This window comes from Podarcis cretensis, assembly GCF_951804945.1.
Source record: "Podarcis cretensis genome assembly, chromosome: Z".
Taxonomy (NCBI): Eukaryota; Metazoa; Chordata; class Lepidosauria; order Squamata; family Lacertidae; genus Podarcis; species Podarcis cretensis.
Genome location: NC_137184.1, coordinates 50,234,617 through 50,261,015, shown reverse-complemented (window position 1 = coordinate 50,261,015; position 26,399 = coordinate 50,234,617). Strand labels below are relative to the sequence as shown.

The window sequence follows — 26,399 nt, the reverse complement described above, 5'->3', positions numbered from 1 at the left end:
TGTTCAAATAATTACATCCAATGGCTCTTCATCTTTGCTTTTTTCATACCAGCTCTTATCCCATCCTAGGCTTCTTTGCAGATGTTAAGAGGAGGGAACTGGATGCTGCATTTATCAACAATACTCTGGGCACTTAATTTGGTCGAGGCAGGCAGAAGCAGCCATTTCAAATTTCATTGGTCCCTTAAATGTTTAACACTTCATTTATTATTTATTTATAGAATTTATACATATTTCCCTGTGAGATGCTTAAGGCAGTGTGCATTTAATCCCTACAGCAACCCTGTGAGGTGGGTTCGGCTGAGAGACAAAGACAGGTCCAAGGTCACCCAGTGTGCTTTGTGGCTGATTGGGATTTGAACCCTGTTTCCCAGGTTGCAGTCCAACACTCTGTCACACCACACTGCCTGCCACAAGTTGTGCTCATGGTACATGAAGGGTCTCAACACTGACCTGATGAGCAGCTATGATGGGCACAGATTGTTCAACAACTTAAAAATTGCTCAGGTAAAAGCCATAGGTATATTTCGCAGTCAAGCTTCTACTGAGGCTGGGATTTGATCTTCATAAAGGCCTGAGGAAATAGCTTCATAAGTCTAGTTGCAGATTGTGGAGAGACAATGAAGTTCAAAGGAAAAGTGCAGAATAGGCAATTTATTCTTTTGGAAGAGGGATGAGCAAAAGAGCACAGAAGCTAGGTAACTGAGACTCTGAGGGCCCTCTGAAGAAATCCACAGTGCTGAAGGCCAAAATGCAAGTGTAAAGAAACAAGACCAATGGGGCCATGACCCAAAAGACAGGGTGACTAGGTTGAAAAACAGTGACCCAAACTGACAACCAAATGGATGGTGAAGACATACAGTTTGCCAAATGGAGGAGCAATTTTGCTTTAAATTAACCAAACAATTATTTTGGTGAAGATTTTTAACCTTTCTGATCTGTCCAATTTGGTTGCAATGAGATGTGGATTGTATTGTACTGTAATTTACTAAGTTTACACTGAAGTTTGATGCTCAGCCATCATCTTAATCTCTTCCCACTGAAGCTTTACTGCCAGCTGAGGCAAGAGCAACGTTCAAATGCATCAACATATCAGCTACCATAAAATCTGCTTTTGCAAGGTTCAACAGAAGGCGGAGGTCTCTGTAAAATGCAGGGGGGTCAGAGGTGGGGCAACCCTGAACTGCAGTTTCAAAGCACCACCTCTACTCTTTTGAAGCAATGGCCTGGCAAGAGCAAAACATGACACTTTAAATCTTCATTGCACAGCAGTAACTGAATTACTTAAAAAGACACAGAACCATGACTTTACCTGTGAGAGGGGAGAAGTAAACTAAAAGATAGTTGTGGTTGCCCAGCACTTCAATGCATTTCTGATGTGGCTCAATAAAATTTCTACCTGGAAAGAGCAATAGAGAACCAACCACCCATTTGAAAAAGCCCACAAAGAAACAAGCTAAGGGGGAAAAGAATAAAAGGATAACATGCAAAGCATCCTCTGATGGCCCACACATGGGTGCTTAGTGAACAACTGATCTTTGCCAGGGCACTGGTTGCACTGGTTTCATCTAGTGCAGAGCGCTGTGCCCTCTGCCTGGGGCCCACAGACCTTGCTTCTTTCAACAGAGAGGAGGCATATGTACCGCAGATGTTTTGGCAGATGGAAGAGGCCAGCACAGTCGTCAAGGTGCTACCTTTGGAGAAACAGCCTTTATTTAAAAGTATGTTGGTTGTGCATACAGTCAACATTACAATCATTTTTCATTGAGGTGAAATACAGGAAGATAGTTCTGAAAGGCAGTTTTGCTCAACTGATGGAGAAGGGAAAGGAAAATTAAGACAGAATCCACCTGGAGCTTGGAGGGGACAATCCTGATGTGAATCAATTCCCATTTTCTTCTCCCCTTGGGTTTGTGTAAGAGAAGTTCCAGGTGGACTATACAATTAATTTTATAGGAGGTGAAAAGCCTGGTAGCTGCTTCAACATTCTATATGTCACTTGCTCTCTTTTCAGGCTGAAATGGCATTATTTTTTGTGCAGAGCTCCTGTAAGAGGCAAGTAAGGCAACTACAGAGAAAGCAGTTTAGCATAACATTATCCATACTCCTTCAAGAGCATCATGCCTCTGTTGTAGGGTGGTGGCACACCCTGGATATCCAATAATCACCTTAATTTCTGCTTTCATTACTATATAAAACTTAAATTACTTGGTTTTTTTAAAAAAATATTACTAATATAATTTCCCATCTTAAAATGCCTTATACATTTACAGTACTTAAAACTATTTGAGTTCTGAAGTTTAAAAGCGGGGAGGGAGGAATATGTTTGGGGGTCAAACACACAGCAAATCCCACTAGGAAAGGAGCTAGAATCAGTAGATTCATAGTGCAATTTTCTTAAAAAAGGAAAGAGAAAGAGAGAACACACAACGGCACCCCCTTTTTGTTTCTCAAATGTAAATGAACAAGACGAGGTTATTATACTGTACATGCAATAAGTTATAGCAAGCAAATGACAACAAAGTTGGAGAACTCTACAATTTTAAGCTGGTGACCAGAGCCAAAGGCAGAGGAAAATGGACACTGTGGATGCACATTTCAAAGTCCCGTAACTGTGGTGCTGGAGCAACTGCTGTCATGCCTTGTATTTCTGTTTCCCAGTCTCACTTATGACACAAATGTGCTGAAAGAGAGAGGGTAAAAGCACTGTGTGGATTAGGAGTTTAACAGCTAGGAGATGAACAAACACTCTGCAGAGCCTGTTACCACTGAGTGTGACCAAGAAATAGGACCCAGGGGACATCTCCCACTAGGGCCTTCAACATGAGAGAAGCTCATCCCGTTCTTCATAAATACACTGGGGGCGTGAGGAACTGCCCCAGTAGATGCCCCAAGCAGAGCACCCTCTTTTTTTGGAAGGAGAAAAGGAAGTGAGTGGAGGCATTGCTGCAGTCCTGGCATAGCTCCTTCCGTGCCCCAGCACGGGGCGCCTCTCTCTCCTCTCCAACACTGCCCAAAGAGTTGGCTCTGCATTTCTAGGGGGTCCTTCAAATAAGGGCCTATCCTTCCCACTATAAAGCCCTGCCACCACACACTTTCCTTTCTATGTTAGATTTGCCTTAGAATTCTTGGGATGCATTCAACGTAGGGCTATGTAACCTGCAGGTATAGAGCAGTATACAAATTTAATAAATAATAAGAATAACAGTAAGTTCAATCAGCACAAAGATTTATTCTTCTGCAACACAACTTCCCCTCCTCCCTTCCCCCATGAGTCCCCTAAATCAGTTCTAGGGGTTTTCCCAACCCTCTGGAGAAGATCTGGGGAGGAGTGGGGGAGAAGCCCCATTTTGCTAGGGTAACCCTTTTGCTGACAGGAAGAGTTCACAGAATAACCACCATCTTATCAGCCACTAATGACTCCCAGGGTAAGTAGCTCTATTCCCTGCAGTGACAAATTATTTGGTGAATTTATTTCCAAATAACTAATCCTTCAGTTTTTAAAAGAATCCAACATTTCCAACTCTTGAAACTTGTATTTAGGAGCAACTGAGCGCTTCACAAGTCCTTGATTCTGAATTACTCTTTTCCAAATCAACTGCAACATTTCACATTCTTTTAGAATTGTATCCGTGACTAATTAATGTGTATAAATTTACCCCTCAAGGACTGACTACCCTTCTGTAAAATAATAAAAAAAGGTAATGGAAAAGACCCCTGACAGCTCATGATAAAAAGAAATGGTGGAGAGTGAAGCACAGAACCTGTTAGTCTGAGAGACAGCAGCTGCAAACCCTGGACAAGCTGACACAGGAGGGGTGAAAAGGACAGTACTTTTTTTTTTTTTAATCTTCTGTTCTTATTTCTAGTTTAGGAAAAAAAATTACTGTGGTGTTGGTGGGGAAACACAACATTGTGAGAGAGGTTCATAAAATTAAGCTTGGAGTACAGAAAATCTCCCCTCAGCTCATAATACTTGAATTTCGGAACCCCTAATAAAACTGACAATAAATTCAGGACAGACAAAGAAGTAAAAGACTTCTTTACAAAACACATAATTAACTTTCCAAATACACAGCAACAGGATATGGGGATGGCAAGTAGCTCAAACAGCTTTAGAAGGGGGTTAGGCAAAGTCCATGGCAGTTCACCATCATAACCAGGTTCAGAGGCAGCGCATCTCTGAGTTACAGTTGCCTGGGGTGGTGAGAGGGGTGGTGCCACAGCAGAAAAGGCCTAGTGCCTGGTGGGCTTCGCAGAAGGAAGCCTAGAGACAGACCACTGTGTGAAACAGGGTGATGGAGAAATGGACCTTTCACTGACGAAGCTGCAGGGCTCCTTTGACCTCATTATCATCAAGAATGGAACCTGAAGGGGTAGCTATTCAGTCTAATTACAGCAAGCCACAAAATTATGATATTCGGTAACACTAGCATCAGCTTGGCTGCATGGATATTTAAAACAACAGAAGCTATGTCAGCTGTCTCACCTGCCCACCTCAGTAGATTCTAAAACGGCCATTTATTTATTTATTATTAATTTATATTATATTATATTTATTATATTATATATTATAAACATATTATATTTATAATATATTTTTATTATTTATTATATATTATATATATAATTATTATATATATATTATTATTATTTATGTTTACATTCCACTTTCATAAAGTATACCAAGGAAGCTTACAACATACAAACTATAATAAAATATAAATATATATAAGAAAATAATTAAAAACGTCAATAGAAATTCAGTAAATACTAGTTAGCCTTTCTTGCAAAAACTGCTTTGAGACAGGCTCTCTGCCCATCTCTCCTGGGAAATGTCACACTTGACCAATAAGGCTTAAGGATATAGAATTGAGGTTGGAGGAGAACCTAAACTGCTGTCAGGTTAATGGGGTTGTTTGGGAGTCCAACGGATCTGGGTGGGAAATACAGGAAACAACCCTTCTGCGTGGGGAGTGTGCGTAAGCCCCCTCCACCCCATTATGTGCCTGTAAAGTTTATGGCCAGCAGAGCCTGGGGTTCCCCAAGAGCAGAATATGCGTGTGCCGAAAACCTCATTCTGGCATTTCTCTACCCACCGGTAAAAGAAGCATAGGAAATGTTGCACCAAGGGGAAGGGGGGATGTGGCTCAGTGGCAGAGCATCTGTTTTGCATGCAGAAGGCCCCAGGCTCAATTCCCAGTATCCCCAGTTATGAATGGAAAAGACCTTCTGCCTTGAACCCTGGGAAGTTCTGTCAGTCAGCACTGAAAATACTGGACCAGTGGTTTGACTCTGCATAAGCCAGTTTCCTACGTTCCTACTTGACAGTAAAGATCAGGCAGAAGGGGAGCAGGGGGGGAATACTCTTCCTCAATTTATACAGAAGACAATCTTTGTTCATTACTTACATTTAGATCTCTGAAGTATTCATTGTAATCTAGAGCATATCCCACCACAAACTTATCTGGTACTTCAAACCCAACAACTGAAAAAGAGCCAGAATTCATCAGTATGTTAAATTTGGGCAATGTTTAGATAATCATATTACATTATTTGGATTATTCATAATCAGTTTCCTATTTGATAATGCTGCCTATTGGCATTGTTTAAAAAATGTAACAAGGATAAAACAGGAAGACATAAAACTGACAGTACATTTTGATACAGGGAAAAGCTACAGCATGTCCAAAGGAGTGAGACAGTAGGGACTAGGTGGTAAAAGGTAAAGGGTAAAGGGACCCCTGACCATTAGGTCCAGTCGTGGCCGACTCTGGGGTTGCGGTGCTCATCTCGCTTTACTGGCCGAGGAAGCCGGCGTACAGCTTCCGGGTCATGTGGCCAGCATGACTGAGCCGCTTCTGGCGAACCAGAGCAGCACACGGAAACGCTGTTTACCTTCCCGCCGGAGCAGTACCTATTTATCTACTTGCACTTTGACATGCTTTTGAACTGCTAGGTTGGCAGGAGAAGGGACCGAGCAACGGGAGCTCACCCTGTCACAGGGATTCGAACTGCCGACCTTCCAATTGGCAAGTCCTAGGCTCTGTGGTTTTAACCCACAGCGCCACCCGCGTCACGGTAGGGACTAGGTGACAAGGCCCCAGATGAGTGGAAAAACACATACCACTGAAAGGAGTTAAATTATTGCAAAAGCTGCAATTTAAGCTGCAATCCTAAACACATTTAATAGGGAGAAAGCCCCACTGAACACAGTTTGGAGTAAATATGCCCAGGATTGCACCGTTACCCATTTCACAAGTCCTTCAGGTATCTCTACTTAAACACACTGCAAACCAAGTACAGTACATATCCACAGAGGCCAGGTCACTCTCCTTAATTTTGCTCCAGCTCCTATAATTCTTTTCTGCCCTCATTTATCCCTCCCTCCCCATTTTGTAACATTAGGGTTGTTCTTTAGGCCAGTGACTCCCTGCAGTCAAATTTCATCTACTTTCAATCTGAATATAGAGATTTTTACATTGCTTTAAAAATGTATATATTTTAAGGTGCACTGAAGACTTCACTTACAGTCAGGACGGTATCCTACACTTCGAGGTGTTCTTTTGACCAACAAGCTGTTAAAAAGACCCCAAAGCAAAAAAAGTAAATTGTGGGTAGAAATTAACTCATGAAATGCACTCCATGCTCCCTGCATGCCAAGCCACTAAGTTCTGTACTCCCCCACTGCTATATCACAGTGGAAACACTGAATCTGGATTACAGTGGCAGTTAGAGGGTTCTTTCTACAGCCAAGTTTTAAGTGAGCATAAAGGCTGCTCTCCCCTTCATGGATCACTGCCTTGCCGTGGCGAAGGGGCCTGAATAACTTAGAGAAGCTATGAGCTATGCCGAGCAGGGCCACGCAAGATGGACAGGTCATAGTGGAGAGTTTTGACCAAACGTGATCCACCTGGAGGAGGAACCAGCAAGCCACTCCAGTATCCCTAGAAAACTCCATGGACAAAGACAACAGGCATATAAAAGTTATGACGCTGGAAGATGAGCCCCTCAGGTCGGAAGGCGTCCAACATGCTACTGAGGAAGAGCGGAGGACAAGTACAAGTAGATTCAGAGCTGATGAAGCGGCTGAGCCAAAGCCGAAAGGATGCTCAGTTGCGGATATGCCTGGAAGCGAAAGGAAAGTCCAATGCTGTAAAGAAAAATATTGCATAGGAACCTGGAATGTAAGAACCATGAACCTGGGTAAGTTGGATGTGGTCAAAAATGAGATGGCAAGAATAAATATTGACATCCTGGGCTTCTTGTCCCATATAGAGATTTCTCAGGAGACAGATGAGGTGATCAGGCACTCCCATTTCTTTAAGAACTTGCCATAGTTTGCTGTGGTCGACACAGTCAAAGGCTTTTGCATAGTCAATGAAGCAGAAGTAGATGTCTTTCTGGAACTCTCTAGCTTTCTCCGTAATCCAGTGCATGTTTGCAATTTGGTCTCTGGTTCCTCTGCCCCTTTGAAATCCAGCTTGCACTTCTGAGAGTTCTCGGCCCACATACTGCTTAAGCCTGCCTTGTAGAATTTTAAGCATAACCTTGCTAGCGTGTGAAATGAGTGTGATTGTGCGGTAGTTGGAAAAGACCCTGATGCCGGGAAAGATTGAAGGCACAAGGAGAAGGGGACGATGGAGGACGAGATGGTTGGACAGTGTTCTCGAAGCTACCAGCATGAGTTTGACCAAACTGCGGGAGGCAGTGGAAGACAGGAGTGCCTGGCGTGCTCTGGTCCAGGGGGTCACAAAGAATCGGACATGACTAAACAACAACAACAAAGGCTGCTCTTTGACCAATTGTGTATGAGGAGGAGCAGGCATTGAAAAGTATTCTCTTCCTCCTTCAGTGGTGCCAGAAGGGGAAATTCAGCACATCACCGTTCTGTGCCTGAAGCATCTCCCCCCTGCCTAGGCCCCTGCACTGCCATGAAACTTGTGCAGCAGAAAAGTGACTTTACCTATGCTCAAAATATACTGTGGACAGTGGGAGACTTTCCTCAAAATATACAGAATAAATAAAGAAGTTTGTTTAGGAAGGCAGAGTTATTCTGATAATTAAAGTTAAAAATTAGTATTTAAGCTAGCTACTGGGTGAGATGCAAGAGTCATTGTACTAAGAACGCAGAAGGTCTACTAAGAGTAAGTATAATATGTGGGTGTTTAAGAGAGAAGTGATCCAAGATGACACTCATTTTTAGACCCAAAACTAAACTGTTAAAACCTTTTAATAAAGCAATTTCCCTTAGACTAGTTCTCTTTGTTATTCAGTCTTGGGCAGCTGAAGTATAGAGGTGGATTGAGAGCCCACTGCTTTTAACTATGGGCACCTTCATCACAAAGGCAATGATCAATATCCAGCACAAGCAATGGAGAAAAATTAACACCCCCAACCTTGCACTTATTAACTCCTAAACGTAACTGACCTCAAAAGGATACAAAAAGATGTGTAACTGTACCACCTTTTTTCATCATTCTGCAAAAGTTCCTGAGAAAGCAAATTGTAGCAAATGCAGGAATTAAACATACCTGGCTACTTTCACCATCTTTGGGTTGTACTGCTTAAGCAGAGACAGAAGAGTCTTCATTGTCTTACCAGTGTCAATTATATCCTGACATTTAAAACAAAAAGAGCCTTGTGAAGTGAAGCTGCAGCCAAGTACCTCTTACAGGTTCATAATTAACTAAATCATACATACGAGGAGGAATAAAATTCAGGGTCATTTGCTGCTCATTTGTGTCTGTCAGTAATTATAAAGGGGGGGGGGATGAAGGGAACATATCTGCAAATGGATATGGTCCCAGAATTTGAAGTGCACACCAATACTTGATCAGCTCTTTACATGGTCTCCACAAGAACAAAAGCATTTTTGTGTAAAATATTAACAAGCCCCAGCTGAATTAAGTCACAATGCAATTAAGCAGAATCAGTTCAACAATGCATTATTGGCTATCCATCTTAGTAGTAAAAAAAACTGCATGCGAATTAAGTGTCCCCCTGATGGCAGCTGCTCGTACAAGAGAAATTGCTTTTTCTTTTGAGAGAGCTTTAATCCATACTTTAGCTTAGGGATAGTTGTTGTTCTGGAGTAAAATGGTGCTACATTATTTGTACTGGTTTCACAGCATTACCTCAAATCATACCTATTAAAAAAGGAAAATGTAAACTGTTGTACTTACTTCTACAATCAAGACATTCTAGGAGAAAGAGAAAAATAGAAACTCATGAGTAATTGCTCATGAGTTTAATTAAGTCAACACTTGGTTTCCAATTTATATTTATCCAAACCTTTTCAGGATGCCTGTTTTTCATTTTTCATTTCCCTGATTAACCAGCACACAAATATAGGTGGATACTTCAACTATGAAGCAAACCAGCAGAAAATGGCTACAAAATTATGCACTGTGGTTAAACGACTCAGGTTTCTACTGCTCATTAGCACAAACTCAAAATCGAAAGTTTATCATAGTTCAGAAATAAAGTACCAATTTCAATGCAACAAGTTTCAGAACCAACTGAGGGGGCGGGGAAGCATTAGTACCAGAGGAAATACAACATGTGCCACATCCTATTATTTCTAATGCACTGATATTGCTTAGCTAGTTTAGCCACCTTCTCAAGGGCAAGCTAACAACAACAAAAATATTGAACATTCATCATCAGAACAGCTTTGTAAAAATTAGGACGGCCCTGGATCAGCAGCAGAAGGTCCCAATTTCAATGCCTGGCTATCCAGGAGGGGCTGGAAATGTTCCATCTGAAACCCTGCCGAGAAATTGCCAGTCAGGGAAGACCATCCTGAGCTTGATGGATCAATGGCCTGACTATGTATAAGGCAGTTTATAACTAGTGCCACATTAGAATTCAGAACAGGGAGTACTCATTCATATTTTCATGAGTTGTCTTCATATTTAGAGAGTGATTTAGAACTGAATCATGTACCTAAATGTGAATGTGCTATCTATCCATGAAGAAATTGAGTAGGGGGTGAACCCCCTCAACCCCCACATAAACAAAGCCTAGAGGTTGCAGAGTGCAAGTAAGGGAGCACCCAAGGCCCTAGAGGCATCATTGGTATGGTCACTTGCAGACAGAACCTCAAGACGTCCTGTGCAATCCTACATCTCTATATCTACTGGGAGGCACAATCGGAAGCCTTCTGTGAAAGCTTAGAGAATAACTGATAGCAGGGGAGGGGTTAAGGTTTTCAAAAATTTTGTATGATCCTTATAGCATTACTTGCTACTGTCATTAATATTTACTGTTAGAAGTGAAACGTTTCACACCTTACATGACAAATGAAAGTTGAATGTCTTGACAAGCAGCTCTGTTTGTACGGCAGAACCAGGAGAGGGGAGACGTAACAGAATATTGCAACAGCCTTTGGGGGACATTTCTTGCTCTATATAGCAGTAGGCACAAAATAGAGGATGAGATTAATGCTGCTATTAGACAGAAGCAGCACTACAAAGAAGACAAGATGCACTTCAGAAGATGTTCGAGTGCAGGAGTGGGGAATCTGTGGCCCTCCAGAGACTGTTGGAATCCAACCCACATCAGCCACTGCCAGCACGGCCAACCGTCAAGGATGATCACAAGGAGTTGTAATCCAGCAGCATCTGGAGGGGCACAAGCTCCCCACCCCAGAATTATATTTTAAGAAGTCTTATCTTCTCAATACTGTAAAGATAAGGGGAAGGGCTCAGTGGTAGGGCAGCTGCATTGCATGCAAAAGGCCCAAAGTTCAACACCCTCCAAGCCCCTCCAGGGTTAGGTTGGTAGGTGATCAGGTGACTGGAAGAGACTCTTTGCTGCCAGATATCCTGCAGAACCATTGCTAACTGGAGTAAACAATGCTGGGTTAGGGGGACAAATACACATACCACATTGGAGATACAGTGGTACCTTGGCTTACATACGCTTCAGGTTACATACGCTTCAGGTTACAGACTCTGCTAACCCATAAATAGTACCTCGGGTTAAGAACTTTGCTTCAGGATGAGAACAGAAATCGTGCTCTGGCGGTGCGGCAGCAGCTGGAGGCCCCATTAGCTAAAATGGTGCTTCAGGTTAAGAACAGTTTCAGGTTAAGAACGGACCTCTGGAACGAATTAAGTACTTAACCTGAGATACCACTGTATTGCAGGCTCGGTTCCATACCACCACAATAAAGCTAGTATTGCAATAAAGCAAGTCACACTTTTTGTTGTTGTTGTTTCCATTTGGATATAAAAGCTATGTTTACACTATGCTGTAGTCTAGGCAAGGGGCCCCTGCAACCAAGGGCAGGAGGAGAAAAACCCAGCCCCAGCCCTGGCCAGCTCCACTGCTGTGGCCAGAAGAGGGGGGGGGCTTTCTTCCACTGGAAGTGAGTGGGCTGCCTGCAGCTGCACCCTGGTCCTCGTAAAGAGCAGTATCTGCGGAGTGCAACAAAGTGAGGCGCAATGAAAGGAGGCATGCCTGCAGTCTGACCTGCAGCTTCCTGTGTTCCTTTGAAGATGTATCAGACTGCAAGAGCTAATCCTAGAAACAAAAGTGTCAGGGGAAATAAAAACTTGAAACCTGAACCAACAAAATGCCACAAATAAACATAATATGCCTACATCTGTGCCAGGCATATTCTGTTCACAGGTTGCACTTCACTGATTCAGATTTCAAGTCTTATACTTTGGTTTTTAAAATTGTTTCCTTGACTTGATTACTGTAGCATTATGTTTCTTTGGTCACAGTTGTCTCCTTTTATACTTCTAAAGTAACAAAACTCCCGAAGAGTATTTGCAGTTTACTTTTTTCAAATTTACATTGCCTTCCACGAACAGACTTTGCAGCATGGAACACTGGGACAAAAATGAGGGAAATTGCTCCTAAGGTGTTGCATGCAGTTGATATGGCCATGTTCTATTATAATGTTTCTTAGTAGCAAGTGCTACCATTTACAAAAGACAGCATAAGCCACATCCGTCAGTGGCTACTTGATCAAAACAATAGTCTTGCCTAGTCCTCATTCCAGCAGGGACTCTCAGGTGCCTCCGGGGACTTACAAATTGCTCATGAAGATAATAACCTTCCCCAGCATCTGGTATAGAGAGCTCTGCTGCTTCTGTATAATGAAGTTCTACTTCACTATAACAGCTAATAGGAATTGATGTGTTTTTTCTCTATGATTTTTTTTAAGCCCCTAAGGAAGTGGCGACAAAAACATACACAGCAATTGTGCTGTTGCAAAATACAGCCAGCGAGAGAAGAGGACCTTGCAACCTGGTGCATGTGCACTCTCACCTTTATTTGCATCTCACAGAATGGATTCAATTGTGCTCTGTCTTTAAGTGTAACTAATTGGTGATGGAAAATTAGTAGCATACAAAAGTGCTTCACAGAAATTTCCGTATCTATCTATCTATCTATCTATCTCTCTCTCTCTCTCTCTCTCTCTCTCTCTATCTATCTATCTATCGCCATTTATTACATACCTTGCCAGTCAAGGTTGAGAGGTCATCCCCACCAATTACCTTTATATCACCAGTGGACTGGTCATTCTGATTTTAGAGAGAAAAGAAAAAGAAAGGGTTTGGAGGAGAATAATAACAAAGTGAATCTTCACTAAACACAAAAACAGACAAACAAACAAACAAACAAACAAACAAACCAAAAGCCCTACTCGAAAAATGAAGCTTTTAAAAAGTTTGTAAATCCTGGCTGGCAACATTCACCATACAACAGAGGAAGAGGAAAATTTTCCCGATCCTGCACAGAATAAGGCTCCCTCCTCCTCCTCCTCCTCCTCCTCCTCCTCCTCCTCCTTCTTCTTCTTCTTCCCATCAGGTTTTTTTCAGAAATGAGAACTCAAAGCGACTTACAAAGACAGGAGTGCTTCTCCCCCACCTTGACTAAGCCTCTTAAAAATGAACATAAAACATCACTCCCACCCACAGTGGAACACAAAGCTGTCTGTCTGGAAGAGACAGTCAAGGATGTACCAGGGACTAAAAAGGCGACTGACAGAATGGATAGCTGAAAGTACATCTACATTATTTTTAAATATGAGGACATACCAAAGTGTAAAGGTACAAAACATCTAGAAAAGAAGGCACTTAATGTTTCCATTTGTAGTTTTAAGAAGAAGGAAGCTGTCATACTTGTATCTGTGCTTTTGACAGCAAACAAGAATTGCCTTTAAAAATTGATGTCTAAAAAGAAATATACTATCACTCATGTGATGTCAATGCCCTACTTGCCTAATCCCAACCCTCAAAACTCTGTAAACAATTTAATTTCTAATTTCACAGACAACTCAAGCAAATTATAAATTTATGTTTCCAATTAGGTTGTTTCTACTTATCTCCCCTCCTTTTTGTGTACTTTAATCAGGTCCTTAGTTAAGGGGAATGGGATCACAGAAGTATAGTGCCCTGATCACAGAAATAATATACTCCATATGTGCTTTTCAAATTCTTAGTTTAAGTTTTTCTTATATGACTTTAAACTCCCAAGTATTTTCTGTTTCCTCAATGATAAATGTTACACTGAACAATCACCTACCTTCTTAAAGTAAAAGAAAAACCTTTAATAATCAAAAAATAAAACCAAGCACATAATTTGGAACGCAGTGGATGTAGCCTACCTTGATTTCAGCAAGGCATTTGACAAGGTGCCCCATGATATTCTTGTAAAGAAGCTGGTAAAATGTGGACTTGACTATGCTACCACTCAGTGGATTTGTAACTGGCTGACTGACTGAACCCAAAGGGTGCTCATCAATGGTTCCTCTTCATCCTGGAGAAGAGTGACTAGTGGGGTGCCACAGGGTTCTGTCTTGGGCCCGGTCTTATTCAACATCTTTATCAACAACTTGGATGATGGACTCAAGGGCATCCTGATCAAATTTGCAGATGACACCAAACTGGGAGGGGTGGCTAACACCCCAGAGGACAGGATCACACTTCAAAATGACCTTGACACATTAGAGAACTGGGCCAAAACAAACAAGATGAATTTTACAGGGAGAAATGTAAAGTATTGCACTTGGGCAAAAAAAAAATGAGAGGCACAAATACAAGATGGGTGACACCTGGCTTGAGAACAGTACATGTGAAAAGGATCTAGGAGTCTTGGTTGACCACAAACTTGACATGAGCCAACAGTGTGACGCGGCAGCTAAAAAAGCCAATGCAATTCTGGGCTGCATCAATAGGAGTATAGCATCTAGATCAAGGGAAGTAATAGTGCCACTGTATTCTGCTCTGGTCAGACCTCACCTGGAGTACTGTGTCCAGTTCTGGGCACCACAGTTCAAGAAGGACACTGACAAACTGGAACGTGTCCAGAGGAGGGCAACCAAAATGGTCAAAGGCCTGGAAACGATGCCTTATGAGGAATGGCTAAGGAAGCTGGGCATGTTTAGCCTGGAGAAGAGAAGGTTAAGGGGTGATATGATAGCCATGTTCAAATCTATAAAAGGATGTCACATAGAGGAGGGAGAAAGGTTGTTTTCTGCTGCTCCAGAGAAGCGGACACGGAGCAATGGTTCCAAACTACAAGAAAGAAGATTCCACCTAAACATTAGGAAGAACTTCCTGACAGTAAGAGCTGTTTGACAGTGGAATTTGCTGCCAAGGAGTGTGGTGGAGTCTCCTTCTTTGGAGGTCTTTAAGCAGAGGCTTGACAACCATATGTCAGGAGTGCTCTGATGGTGTTTCCTGCTTGGCAGGGGGTTGGACTCGATGGCCCTTGTGGTCTCTTCCAACTCTATGATTCTATGATTCTATGATTTCCAAAAGCAAGTTGTTATCCTCCTTGGACCTAAGCCTCAGCTAAATGTTAACATCAATGGTATTCCTCATAGAATCACAGAACTGTAGAGTTGGAAGGTGTGGGATGTAAAAATGTATTGCAGTCAAATACAACATTCCCACAATGCACATGCAATGTATCACTCAGGAGAAAACTTGCTAGTTCCTCCTGAGCTGGGACAGACTTCCTTTGCATGTGACGTAGTGTGGGTGTGGTCTGTTCTTGGACAGATGAGCACATGGCCTCTGCCTTTTTTGTTCTCCATTTTTTGTGTTCCTAAGAGTTAGGAGAAGTGACTGCTGAATCTCAGCCACTTGATAGTTCACATTGTTATAGGCTGTTCTGTAAATTAAGTCTGCCTTCAGGGATTTTATTGTGAACTGGATGATTGTAAGTAAACTAGTTTTATGTTAACTTTAATCATATGGTTGTGTCTATTCTTTTAGGAGGGATATAAAAAGGGAAACCAGGAATCCTAAATAGTGAGGCTCAGACAAGCCTGCAACTAGCTAACTGCTGTGTAATTTAAAAGGGAGATTGTTTAACAACTCTGCTAAGTTATGGAACTTGCTGATGCAAGTTAGGAAGGATATAATAAAATAATATATCCCCTCAAACATCCCCACAGAAGGGACCTCCAAGAGTCATGTAGCCCAACCCCCCACAATGGAGGAATCACAACTAAAGAATCCCTGTCAGATGGCTATCCAACCTCTGCTTTAAAACCTCCAGCGCTATTTGAATAGGACATGGAAGATGCAGCAGGCTTGTTTGCTCCTATTCCAGAAGGCAGAACCAGAACCAGCAGGTTCAGATTACAAGAAAGGGGACCCTGACACAACATTAGGAAGAACATTGTGACAGTAAGAGCCGTTCAACAGTAGAACAGGCAGCCTTGGAAGGTGGTGCTTTTAAACAGTGGTTGGATAGCCATCTGCGTGAGCGACTGCAGACACACTTACACAATAGCTCTTCAGCCTGATGAAGTCAACGGTCATAGGGATAGACTTGTCACTGTTTCGATTCAGGGCTTTGATATAATCCAGCAAGTCAGCAAAGAACTTGTAGCCCCCTTTAAGTACACAGAGAGCCACGATGTGATGCCCTCCCATACTCTGCATGATTTCTCGTGCCAGTCTTTCTGTTCTGTGGAAAGAGAAACAAACTAATTTGCCACACCGAGCCCAGTGCCCGGTCTCTCTCTCTCTCTCTCTCTCTCACACACACACACACACTTATTTGTACCATTTCTAAACCAGCCTTCCTCCAAGGAGATTCCAGGGCATATACAAATCTATATCATAAGAATAATAAATTACAACATAAAAATATAAAACTATTCCAAAAGACCAACAGTCAGAACATGAGTTAAAATCAAACTGCTACTCTAAGGCCTGCCCAAAAAGATGTGTCTTCACACCACATGGAAAACTCAGTAAGAAAGAAGTCAGCCATAGTTCTGGAGAGAGGAGAAAAAATATATGCAGATGGGGCCTTAAGACTATTAAGACTCTTCCCCACACAACTGCCCACTGAGTAGAAATCACCAGTGGGATTGCAAGAAGGGTGTCCCAATAAGATTTCAACACCCAGACTGACAAGTGACAGGAGAGGCCCTCCTGCAAGGACCTGAGACTGAAAATTATTCTCGTTATATCATGTTATTATTCACCCCCACTGGCTTGGACAAACCATGGTAAGCATTCATGCAAAGATAAAGCCAACAGAGCATCTTTCCCTGATATTGTATTTATCTCCCATCTGACAAAATAGGGCTATTTACTGGTCAGTGACATTTCTGCTTTTTCTCACTTGTCAAGGTTAATCTAATAGCAGTACTGCCAAACTCCCTTGATTTTACAGGGCAGCATGTGCCAAAGTAAATCTCAGTCTCTGCCTAGTTACTGGACAACTTTCAAAAGATATGAAGCATACAGGTCTTCAGAAGGTAAATTAATTCACTTTTTAAAGCATATTGCAGCTTGGATTAGTAAGGCACCAACAATACACTCCGGAAATTCAGAAACAAGGAAACAGAAAGCTGTTCAAATTTTTAAAGTTCTGTGCTTTCAAGATTTATACACCAGTGTGTCAGTGAGAAAACTTGTTACCTAATATATACACATGCACACACTTAATTTACAGTATGTCCTTATATCCCTTTTCTCATTAACATATGAATTATGGGCAAATTACCTGTCTTTTTATGGGTCAGGAACTGGTAACAATTTGCTACAGGTGCAGAAAAGTAGAGCAATGGTTCCCAAGCTTCACCACCCCCTTAGACCACCTCAAAATTGCTGATGGACCACATAAGGATTTTTGTTTGCTGTAGCAATGGTAATGTACTCCACTAGAAGCCATTTGATTTGCAATTGCATTTTTACTTCTTATATATTGCACTTTTTGTATTACAAATTAAAACCCAATATGAGAATTAAGAGACACAATAAAAATACCATTACGAATTAGTATCAATATTTAATGTGATGGATGTGCCATCTCCTGTCTTCAGCCGCAATCTACATAAATGCTGTGGACAGGCTGAATGGAGCAGTCATCCGCAGACCACAATTTGGGTTCCACTGAACTAGGAAGTCCAACCCAGGAGGAGCTGTGTGCTCCTCAGAGCAGCATTGTGTTCCCTTCCACAGCAACTGCCTTTACTGTGAACAGAGGCAATTTATCTACACTCCAGTAAACCAGACACTGTTTCCAAGCAAGCTGCAAGAGCCACCATAAAGTAAAACCTCCTTAGAACAAACATGCAGAGGCTTGCATGCAAATAGTCATTTTTGAATATTGCTGAGTGTAAAACAAACCTGTCCATAATAAGCCCATGAGGAATATATACTTTTTCCAAATCTTCTGCATAATGTTTTGGTATGCAAAACAAGTCTAGGTCATATCCTTGTTCATCATCTCCAATCTAAAAGGAAAACAGAAAAGGTGAGGTCAGGTACAATGTGTTACATATCCTCCCAGAGAACAAAAATATATAAAAAAGCCTCATAATCTGGGATTACTCAAAAATTCAAAGCTATAATCTATTGGCAGAGTGTATGTTTTGCCTGCGTGAGGCTCCAGGGGGCTTCAACCATGGTATTTCCAGTGAAAAAGATACCGGGGAATGGATTTTATTCTGTTAATTAGCTTTGAGATGAAGGAAAAATATTTTGATGCAAAGATAGTTTGTGCAGTTGGGGGTGGGTTATCATTTATAATGGAAAAATGGGAAAAGTTAAATAAAAATAATATTGAGAAAATATCATCTAAGGACTAGGCAAGGCAATGAGAACTTTCAGAGCTATGGAAGAGTCTGGGAGGAATGCACCAGTTGAAAACTGCAGACAACTACAATCTCCTCCCATCTTTGAACTGGGAATCGTGATTCTGCTACAGGCATACTTTAGCACCAAGAGAATGCTGGGCACTGCACAGAACGCACAGCTGACTGGGGACCAGGGAGAGAAAGTGGGGAAGGGTTGAGGGGAATCAAGTGGCAGGGGAGGAAGTAGTTTGGGAGAGGCTTTGGGGAAGAAGTAGACTCTGAGGAGGACAATACAGTATTTGTGATTAGGTATTATGCTGAGGTGGCAAGAATACACAGAGGAACTATACCAGAAAGAAATGGATGTCCCGTACACCCCAGGTAGTGTGGTTGCTGACCTTGTTTTCCCTGTAGTGATGATGTATGGAAGTGAGAGCTGGACCATAAAGAAGGCTGATTGCCGAAGAATGCATGCTTTTGAATTCTGGTGCTGGAGGAGACTCTTGAGAGTCCCATGGACTGCAAGAAGATCAAACGTATCCATTCTTAAGGAAATCAGCCCTGAGTGCTTACTGGAAGGACAGATCATGAAGCTGAGGCTCCAATACTTTGGTCACCTCGTGAGAAGAGAAGACTCCCTGGAAAAGACTCTGATGTTGGGAAAGGTGGAGGGCACAAGGAGAAGGGGATGACAGAGGACGAGATGGTTGGACAGTGTTCTCGAAGCTACAAAGAGTCTGACCAAACTGCGGGAGGCAGTGGAAGACAGAAGTGCCTGGCGTGCTCTGGTCCATGGGGTCACGAAGAGTCGGACACGACTAAACAGCATTATGCTGACCCTTTCAGTTCCCACATTTCTGAGGCTTTTTTGAAAACAGCAACAACAGAAGGTTTTTTTTGGATGTGGAATTTGATTTAAAAATCCTAAAAGTTTGAGAAAAACCAGGATACTCCACTACAAGCAGCTCCTAAAATAATATAACCCCAAGATATCAAAAACAAAACACTGTTCGGAATGTTTAAAATATGTTAGAGAATACTGAAAACCTCAGTTTCAAACAGCAGTAAGTGACTAGACCTTATTAGTCCTAGAGATACATTTGGCGACTTTTAAAGGCATGGAGAGGTGCATGTTCCCCTTATCAAAGCTAAGATCAACATACTGATTATGTGTGTGTGGTTTTTTAATTGCTTCTGCTACCAACCACACTTGGCTGTCCTGTATGCTACTGAGCAGCAATACAACTAAAGAATCCCTCGTTGTGAATTATAGTCTCATGAGAAATATTCTGCAGGTAGAAACAACTAATTTGATTGCAGCAGCAAGCCAGACGCACTTTTATGCAATGGCCTTGAGAGGAACACCATGCTCCTTTGCCTCTTCATAAACCAATTGGTTAACACCCACATGGCAGAAAGAAACTGAACCCGGCTTGTGATAAATAGATGCTGAAAATGTGTCTTAATGTTCCACGGAGACTGTAGCACTTGGAACAGAACAGCCTTCCCCAAACTGGTAGCCTCTAGTCAAAAACACCTGAAGGGCTAGAATAAAATATGCTGCAGCAATCCATAAACAGCAAATGTTTAGATTTATCAGAAGGCTTGTGCAGAACCCTGTTGGCTCTGCATTTATTATTAGGTTCCTCAAATAACATTTTCTCATCTTTCCACTGAACTGAGCATTTCAGTTCATCTGCCAGAGATAGAGGTTCTATCAGTGGGCATTACTGGTATCTGGAAGACCCCAGATTGGGTTCCCCTACTTGCAGTGCCTACTATGAGAGAATTTATTTATTTATTAAGATTTCTATACTGCACTTCAGCAGAGGATCACAGGTGAAGGGCCAAATACATAACATAGTAAAGAACAAAAACAATTCAAAAGGCTGTAGATTGCTAAACTAGCCAAGGCCTTGGGAGAAGAGGAATGTTTTTGCCTGGCACCTAAAGATATCTAATGAAGGTGCCAGGCATCCCTTAAATGCCACAAACAAGGAGCCACCGCAGAAAAGGCATTCTCATGTTGTGGCTTTCTGGACCTCTCATGAAGGAGGCACACAAAGAAGGGCCTCCAATTATGATCGCAGGGAATCAGCCCTGAGTGCTCACTGGAAGGACAGATTGTGAAGGCTCATAAGGGGCGGGAGAGGTGGTCCTTGAGGTATTGCAGTTCTGAGTCAAAACGCAGAACTTTTAACTGAGCCTGGAAAATAATTGGCAACTGGTGCAGTCGGGCCAGGATTGGTGTAATATGCTCAAACTGGCTTGCCCTGGTGAGCAACCTGGCCACTGAATTCTGTACCAAGTTTCCAAACCGTCTTCAGAGGAAGCCTCACATATAATGCATTACAGCAATCAAACCTAGCGGTTACCAGAGCATAGACAACAGAAGTAATGTTCTGAATCCAGGGAGGATTTCTTGGCTGAGTGGTTTCACCACTGCCTCCTTGAAGCAGGCAGGGACCACCTCCTCCTCTCACAAGACGGTATTAACCACTTCCCTGGCCCAGCCAGCTGTCCCTCCCCTGCTAGTTTCTATCAGCCAGGAGGAGCAAGGGTCCAGAGCGAAAGTGAGTGCCCTGACCGATCCTAGCACCTTGTCCATGTCTTTGAGCCTTACTAACGGAAACTCATCCAACACAACAGGACTAGACTGTGCTCTGGACACCCCTCGAGATTCATCTGCTGTTAACAGTGGCATCAAGATCCTGGCAGATGTAAGCAGTTTTATCCAATGCTTTGCAACCAAATCACAGTGAGCTACTGTCTGTTCTCCCACCTCCTTTGCTCCCAACTGTAAAAGGTCCGGTACTACCCAGAAAAGCTCTGTACTGGACAGCACAGCAAGGAGGCATACTTTGCTATCATTTACTGCCACTAAGTAAGCTTGATGATGATCGCTCGCCAGTGTTCAATTGCATTCCACTGGAGTTTTCATTCATTTGCGTTCAAGCCACCTCCAAGCTTGTCTATGCCCTAAGCTCTGCAGTATATCAGGGAGCCAAGCTCCTTGCATAGAACTTGACCAGCGTTAAACAGCAACTGATCAATCCAGACTTTTGTACCCCTTCAATTCAAGAAGTAGGAGTCAGGCAGTGGTAGCAGTTCCTCTATGAACATCAGTTTAGAAAGCCTGGGTTCAAATGATAACATAAAAGATGCCATGTTGCTGACATTTCAAAGTATTTCACCAGAGGAAACTTTGGGGTTCCCTGACTTGTGGTGAAGCCTCTCTCTCTCCCTACTAAATCTGGCTTTTGACACCCCACCTTAATTCTACCCCTCAAGTTATAATAATAATATAATATAATATAGGTATAAGTATTGTATACAGTTGTATACTGTATACTTATGTATTGCAGAAAGAAAGAATAACTATCCTGAGATGAGAAAAACTGAAATTCAAAATCCACTTTCATAGTAAGTAAGGCATTGGGTTAATTTAATGAAAAATGTTCAAACTTATGGTGTTGTCTTATCCAACTGAACATGCTGACATGTTCAGTTACAGAAATCAGTTGGAGTCCTTTTTATTTGCATCAAACCCAAATATGGCTAGCTCAAGGACACACAAGAAACATATTTCAGAACTAGACTCCTTGAACAGGAAATTACTCATCTTCACATGTGCTTGGTGAGCACAGTCCTATGCACATTTACTAGGAAGTAAGCACCACTGAGTTTAATAGGTTACACAGCACAATCCTAACCATGTAAATGCAGAAGTAAGTCCTACTGAATTTAGTGGGGCTTACTCCCAGGCAAGTGGGTTTAGGATTGCAGCCCAAATGTGTCTAAGGCTGCAACATTAAACCACTTACCTAGAAATAAGCTGATTGACCTCAGTAGGCCTAATAATTTTTTTTAAGAACACAAAAAATAGTTGCATACTTTTGTAGATATTAACTCTGGCAATATCCATATACAAACAGATAAATTATTGTAATGGTTTTATGCAAAAGGCATAACTTGAGATGAAGGCATTCTGAATATGCCCAGAAACCTGATTCTTTATTTATACCTCAAAAAATCATCCCTAGTATATTAGAAATACAGATTATGGTCAGGGTCATGAGTGCTTGTACAAGTTAAGCCTTCTATCCCTTATCAGTAACACTACTGAAAAACATCATTTCCCCCCTTTAAAAACCTCTTTTTCCTTGAGACACCAAATGAATATCCCCCCTCCACTTTAAACTCTTCAACCCTCCCCAGATTAACCTCCAGTTTAAAGCCATTCACCTTCTCCTTCCTTCCTCTTTGAACCCTATTAGCTGGGGGTACATATTAATTCCCCTAACTCTCTGAATGTAACAAAATCTTTTTTCCTTCTGTTCCAGGTTATCATTCTCCTCTCCAGTTTCCTGAGGAGGCACTAACCCTGCCCTCCCCCCCAGCACCCCTTCAAAAAGTAGGGATGTGGGGAGGAGGGCTGACCCTGGTCCAAATCAGCCTCCCCAAATTCAGCTGCACAACCAACTGGACGCTCCTTCGCCTGCCCTGCCTGCAACAAAACATGCCTCTCCCCTTTGGGGCTCTGCAGCCACAGCTGAAACCCTCCAAGGCTCCACTCCCAAAGGCAGCACACTCTTCGTATGTCAACCAACTGCCCCTTAACAAAACCTGGAATTACGGTATATAGCCAGATTCTTAGAAATGCTGGTGGTGTGCCTCTTTATCTGTTTGAGTGTTTTAAACTTCTTGTACATTATAATACATTGCAATCTTCCCCTTCCCCTGATTTTAGAGTTTGATCACATTTTGTAAACCGATCTGAGGCTTTTAAATGTGTTTTTCTCTTTTTGGGGGCCATCAATTGGTGTATGAATTTTATGAAATAATATATGCAAACCATCACAATCATTTTGGGGGTGGCGTGTGGAGGGGATAACTGCGGGGGAGGTGGAGATCCACAAGGGCCTCTCCCCCCTACCTCCTTTTAAGCGGACCCCACATCTCCAGACACCCTCAGGGCCCCCACCGCAGGCTCCAGGCCCCCTGCCCTTGGCCTTCCAGCACCTTCCCACATTATGGGTCCCCCACCCCAGCTACCCACTTGGCGGGGGGGAGAAAGCCCCGATGCCCCCATGCCTTGCAGGGCGGGGGTTTGAGGGTCGCCCCCCCCCCGCCTCATGTCCGCAGCCCCCCTCCCAGCCCCCTCCCCTCTTGGCCCCTCACCACGATGCAGGCGGCGCTGGCGCGGGGGTGACCGCTGTGCCCGGCCATGGCGGCGTGGGAGGGAGCGGCCGGCCGGCCGGCGAGGCTCTCCTCGGTCCCTCCTCGGTGGCGGGCCTCCGGCAGCGGGGAAGGGCTGCTGGGCGGCTGCCGGCGCGGCGGTGCGGAGAGACGTCCCGGAGAGAAGAGAGGGAAGAAGGAGCGGCGCGCTGGCGGGCGGGCGGGCGGGCGGGCCGGCAGCAACCGCCTCAGCCCAGCCCAGCGCTGCTCGTGAGGAGGACGCCTCCCGCGACGCCCGCCGCGCGCAACATGGCCGCCGTTGCCGCCGCCGCCGCCGCCGCCGCCAAGGGAGGGGGGTGCGGGGGCGTCGCCGTCGCCGTCGCCTCAAGGCCTCACGAGAAACAAGCCCTGTGGGATGTCACCCCCATAGGTCTCCACATAAGGTGAGGGGAAACAACGCCCCCCTTCCCCGACACACATAAACAGATATAAAAGAACAACAGCGCCCATAGATGAAGCACACACGTGTGTGTGTGTGTGTGTGTGTGTGTGTGTGTATTCATAGAGGAGGGCAAGGGAAACTCAACACCCCCGTATAAAAACGAGGGCGGTCCCCACCCCAAATAAATAATACTAAACGAACAATCAAATAAATCGAAATTAAGTCCTCGCAAAGGAGGGTACTGACACACATTATCTATCTGTCCATCTGTATCTGTATATCTCAGCACCCTCCTTTTTTACGAGTACTTATTTTCGATTTATTTATTCATTTATTATTCATTTATTATATATATACATAATATGAGACTTGTCCCTCCCTTAATAACAATGGGAAGGACCTCAGCACTCTGCCCCTTATTGACAGCCTGCTTGCTTTGAGTTCAGCTGACCATTTTATATGTGGCTACTCCAAAGTAACCCTCGCCGAGATCAACAGGGCTGGGGTGGGGTAGTTTTTGTTTGTTTGTTAAGATCCCCTATTTCTCGCAGCACCTCCCCAGGACCGCGTTTCTTCATCGCCCCCCCCCCCCACAGAAGGCTCCTGGGGTCGCCCAACCCGCAGCTCCCTCTTCCTCCCCACAAGAGCCCTGGCGGTCCTTTCCCTCCTCCGCCTATTTGCTTTGATAAGAAACCCTCCCGGTTTGCTCATGAGTAAGCCTGAAAGGGCGCAAGGGGCAGGTCTGCTCCAGATATGCCTCACGCAGGCAAGGGGTTGGTTTATTTTCTTCTTCTGTTTCTGCAACATCTTCACAGTGTGGTTGCCATCAGAATGCCACCCTGTACCCTCTCCCTCAATTCCACCCCAATTTACGCTTTCTTGGTGGAAAGCTATAAAATAATTAAAAAATTGTCCAGTAGCACCTTAGTTCTGTGTATAAGCTTTTGTGTGCATGTTTCAGTGTATCTGGAAAAGTGTTCATGCACACTAAAGCTTATATCCAGAACAAACCAACTGTCTCTAAAGTGCTACTGGACAATTTTTTAATTTATTTTGACTGCGTCAGATCAACATGGCTACCTACCTGAATCTAGAATTGGGGGAATGTTGATAAACTAAAAAGAACAAAGGTACATGTTGCCAACAACTGCTTTGTGACATCTCAGCCACTTATTTAGAATTTCTGGAAGCACCATTATATGTATTTTAGCTGTCAGTGTGTCTTGCTGTTAAGCAGGAGGTTGGTGGTTCAAGCTCACTCAGGGACAGCTGTGGCCAGGATTGCTGCACTGCAGCAGGTCAGACTGGATGATCCCTTCCAGCTCTATAGTTCTGTGATTCTGCTCCAGTCCAATACTTATTGTTGTTGTTGTTTAGTCGTTTAGTCGTGTCCGACTCTTCGTGACCCCATGGACCAGAGAACGCCAGGCACTCCTGTCCTCCACTGCCCCCCGCAGCTTGGTCAGACTCATGCTGGTAACCTCGAAAACACTATCCAACCATCTTTATTCTTTAGAAAACATATTTAGCATTGGAGCCTCAATAACTATATGCAGTGCTTTATTTTTTGGTCAAAAAAGAAAAAAGAGGTGCCCGTATGGCAGCAGGTGCCAGTGCTCTTTTATCTCTGGTCGAGTACAGAGGGTGGCACTAGGGAGGGAGTTGTCGTCGCGCCACCCCTTGGTGTGTGGAGTGCCGCAGGGCGCAATCCTCTCCCCGATGCTTTTTAACATCTTTATGCGCCCCCTTGCCCAGACTGTTCGGAGCTTTGGGCTGGGCTGTCACCAATATGCTGATGACACTCAGCTCTATCTGCTGATGGATGGCCACACCGACTCGGCCACGAACACACTGACCAGATGCTTGGAAGCTGTGGCTGGATGGTTTCATGGGAGCCGATTGAAACTAAATCCTTCGAAGACAGAGGTCCTCTGGCTGGGTTGGGATGGCATAGGGATGAGGGACCAACTCCCTTCTCTTGTGGGGGCCCAATTAGTGCCACTGCCTTCCATTAAGAGTTTGGGTGTAATCCTTGACGCCTCCCTTTCCATGGAGCGCAGGTTACAGCAACAGCCAAGGCGACATTTTTCTACCTTCGCCGCATCAAGCAGTTGGTCCCTTACCTTTCCCGCCCCGACCTGGCCACCGTGATCCATGCGATGGTCACCTCCAGGCTTGACTACTGTGATTCGCTCTACGCGGGGCTGCCCTTGAAGCTGACCCAGAAACTCCAGCAGGTGCAGAATGCTGCAGCGAGGCTCCTCACAGGGTCTCTGCCATGGGAGCATATTCACCCAGTGCTTTTCAAGCTGCACTGGCTCCCGGTGGAGTACAGGGTCAGATTTAAGGTGCTGCTTTTGACCTTTAAAGCCCTTCACGGCCTAGGACCCTCGTACCTACCGGACCGCCTCTCCCGGTATGCCCCACGGAGGACCCTAATGTTGTATCTTAATCTTTTAAATTTTATTTTAATCAACTTGTTTTTATTATTGGTTTTTAGCCGCCCTGAGCCTGGTCTTGGCTGGGGAGGGCGGGGTATAAAGAAAAATTTATTATTATTACTATTACTCTATTCTTACTAGTTGGTAGCTTAGGGGGAGGGTCCTTCTGGATTCTCTGCTGTCGTTTGAGGCTCAGTTGGCTTCAGTGATGCAGAGTGCCCGCCATCATCTTCGGCTGCTGGACCAGCTCCCCCCCCCCCCAATCTGGACA

The 26,399-nt window shown here is 43.7% G+C and overlaps 1 protein-coding gene across 2 annotated transcripts; it reads right to left on the bottom strand.

Moving 5' to 3' along the window:
* Nucleotides 1–1,691: 1,691 nt before the first annotated feature.
* HPRT1 (hypoxanthine phosphoribosyltransferase 1) lies at nucleotides 1,692–23,509 on the bottom strand. Of its 2 annotated transcripts, XM_079962941.1 has the most exons (9): nucleotides 23,249–23,472; nucleotides 17,619–17,725; nucleotides 15,759–15,942; nucleotides 12,477–12,542; nucleotides 9,186–9,203; nucleotides 8,535–8,617; nucleotides 6,532–6,578; nucleotides 5,412–5,488; nucleotides 1,692–2,683 (listed from the first exon to the last, which is right to left on the bottom strand). In XM_079962941.1, exons 1-9 carry the CDS (start codon nucleotides 23,294–23,296, stop codon nucleotides 2,636–2,638), a joined length of 678 nt encoding a protein of 225 aa, XP_079819067.1. In that variant the 5' UTR covers nucleotides 23,297–23,472; the 3' UTR covers nucleotides 1,692–2,635. The 2 variants fall into 2 exon arrangements, with proteins under 2 accessions (XP_079819067.1, XP_079819068.1); XM_079962942.1 differs by lacking the exons at nucleotides 1,692–2,683; nucleotides 5,412–5,488; nucleotides 6,532–6,578; nucleotides 8,535–8,617; nucleotides 9,186–9,203 and adding an exon at nucleotides 9,236–10,408 and having other exon boundaries at nucleotides 23,249–23,509.
* Between the last annotated feature and the right edge of the window lie 2,890 nt (nucleotides 23,510–26,399).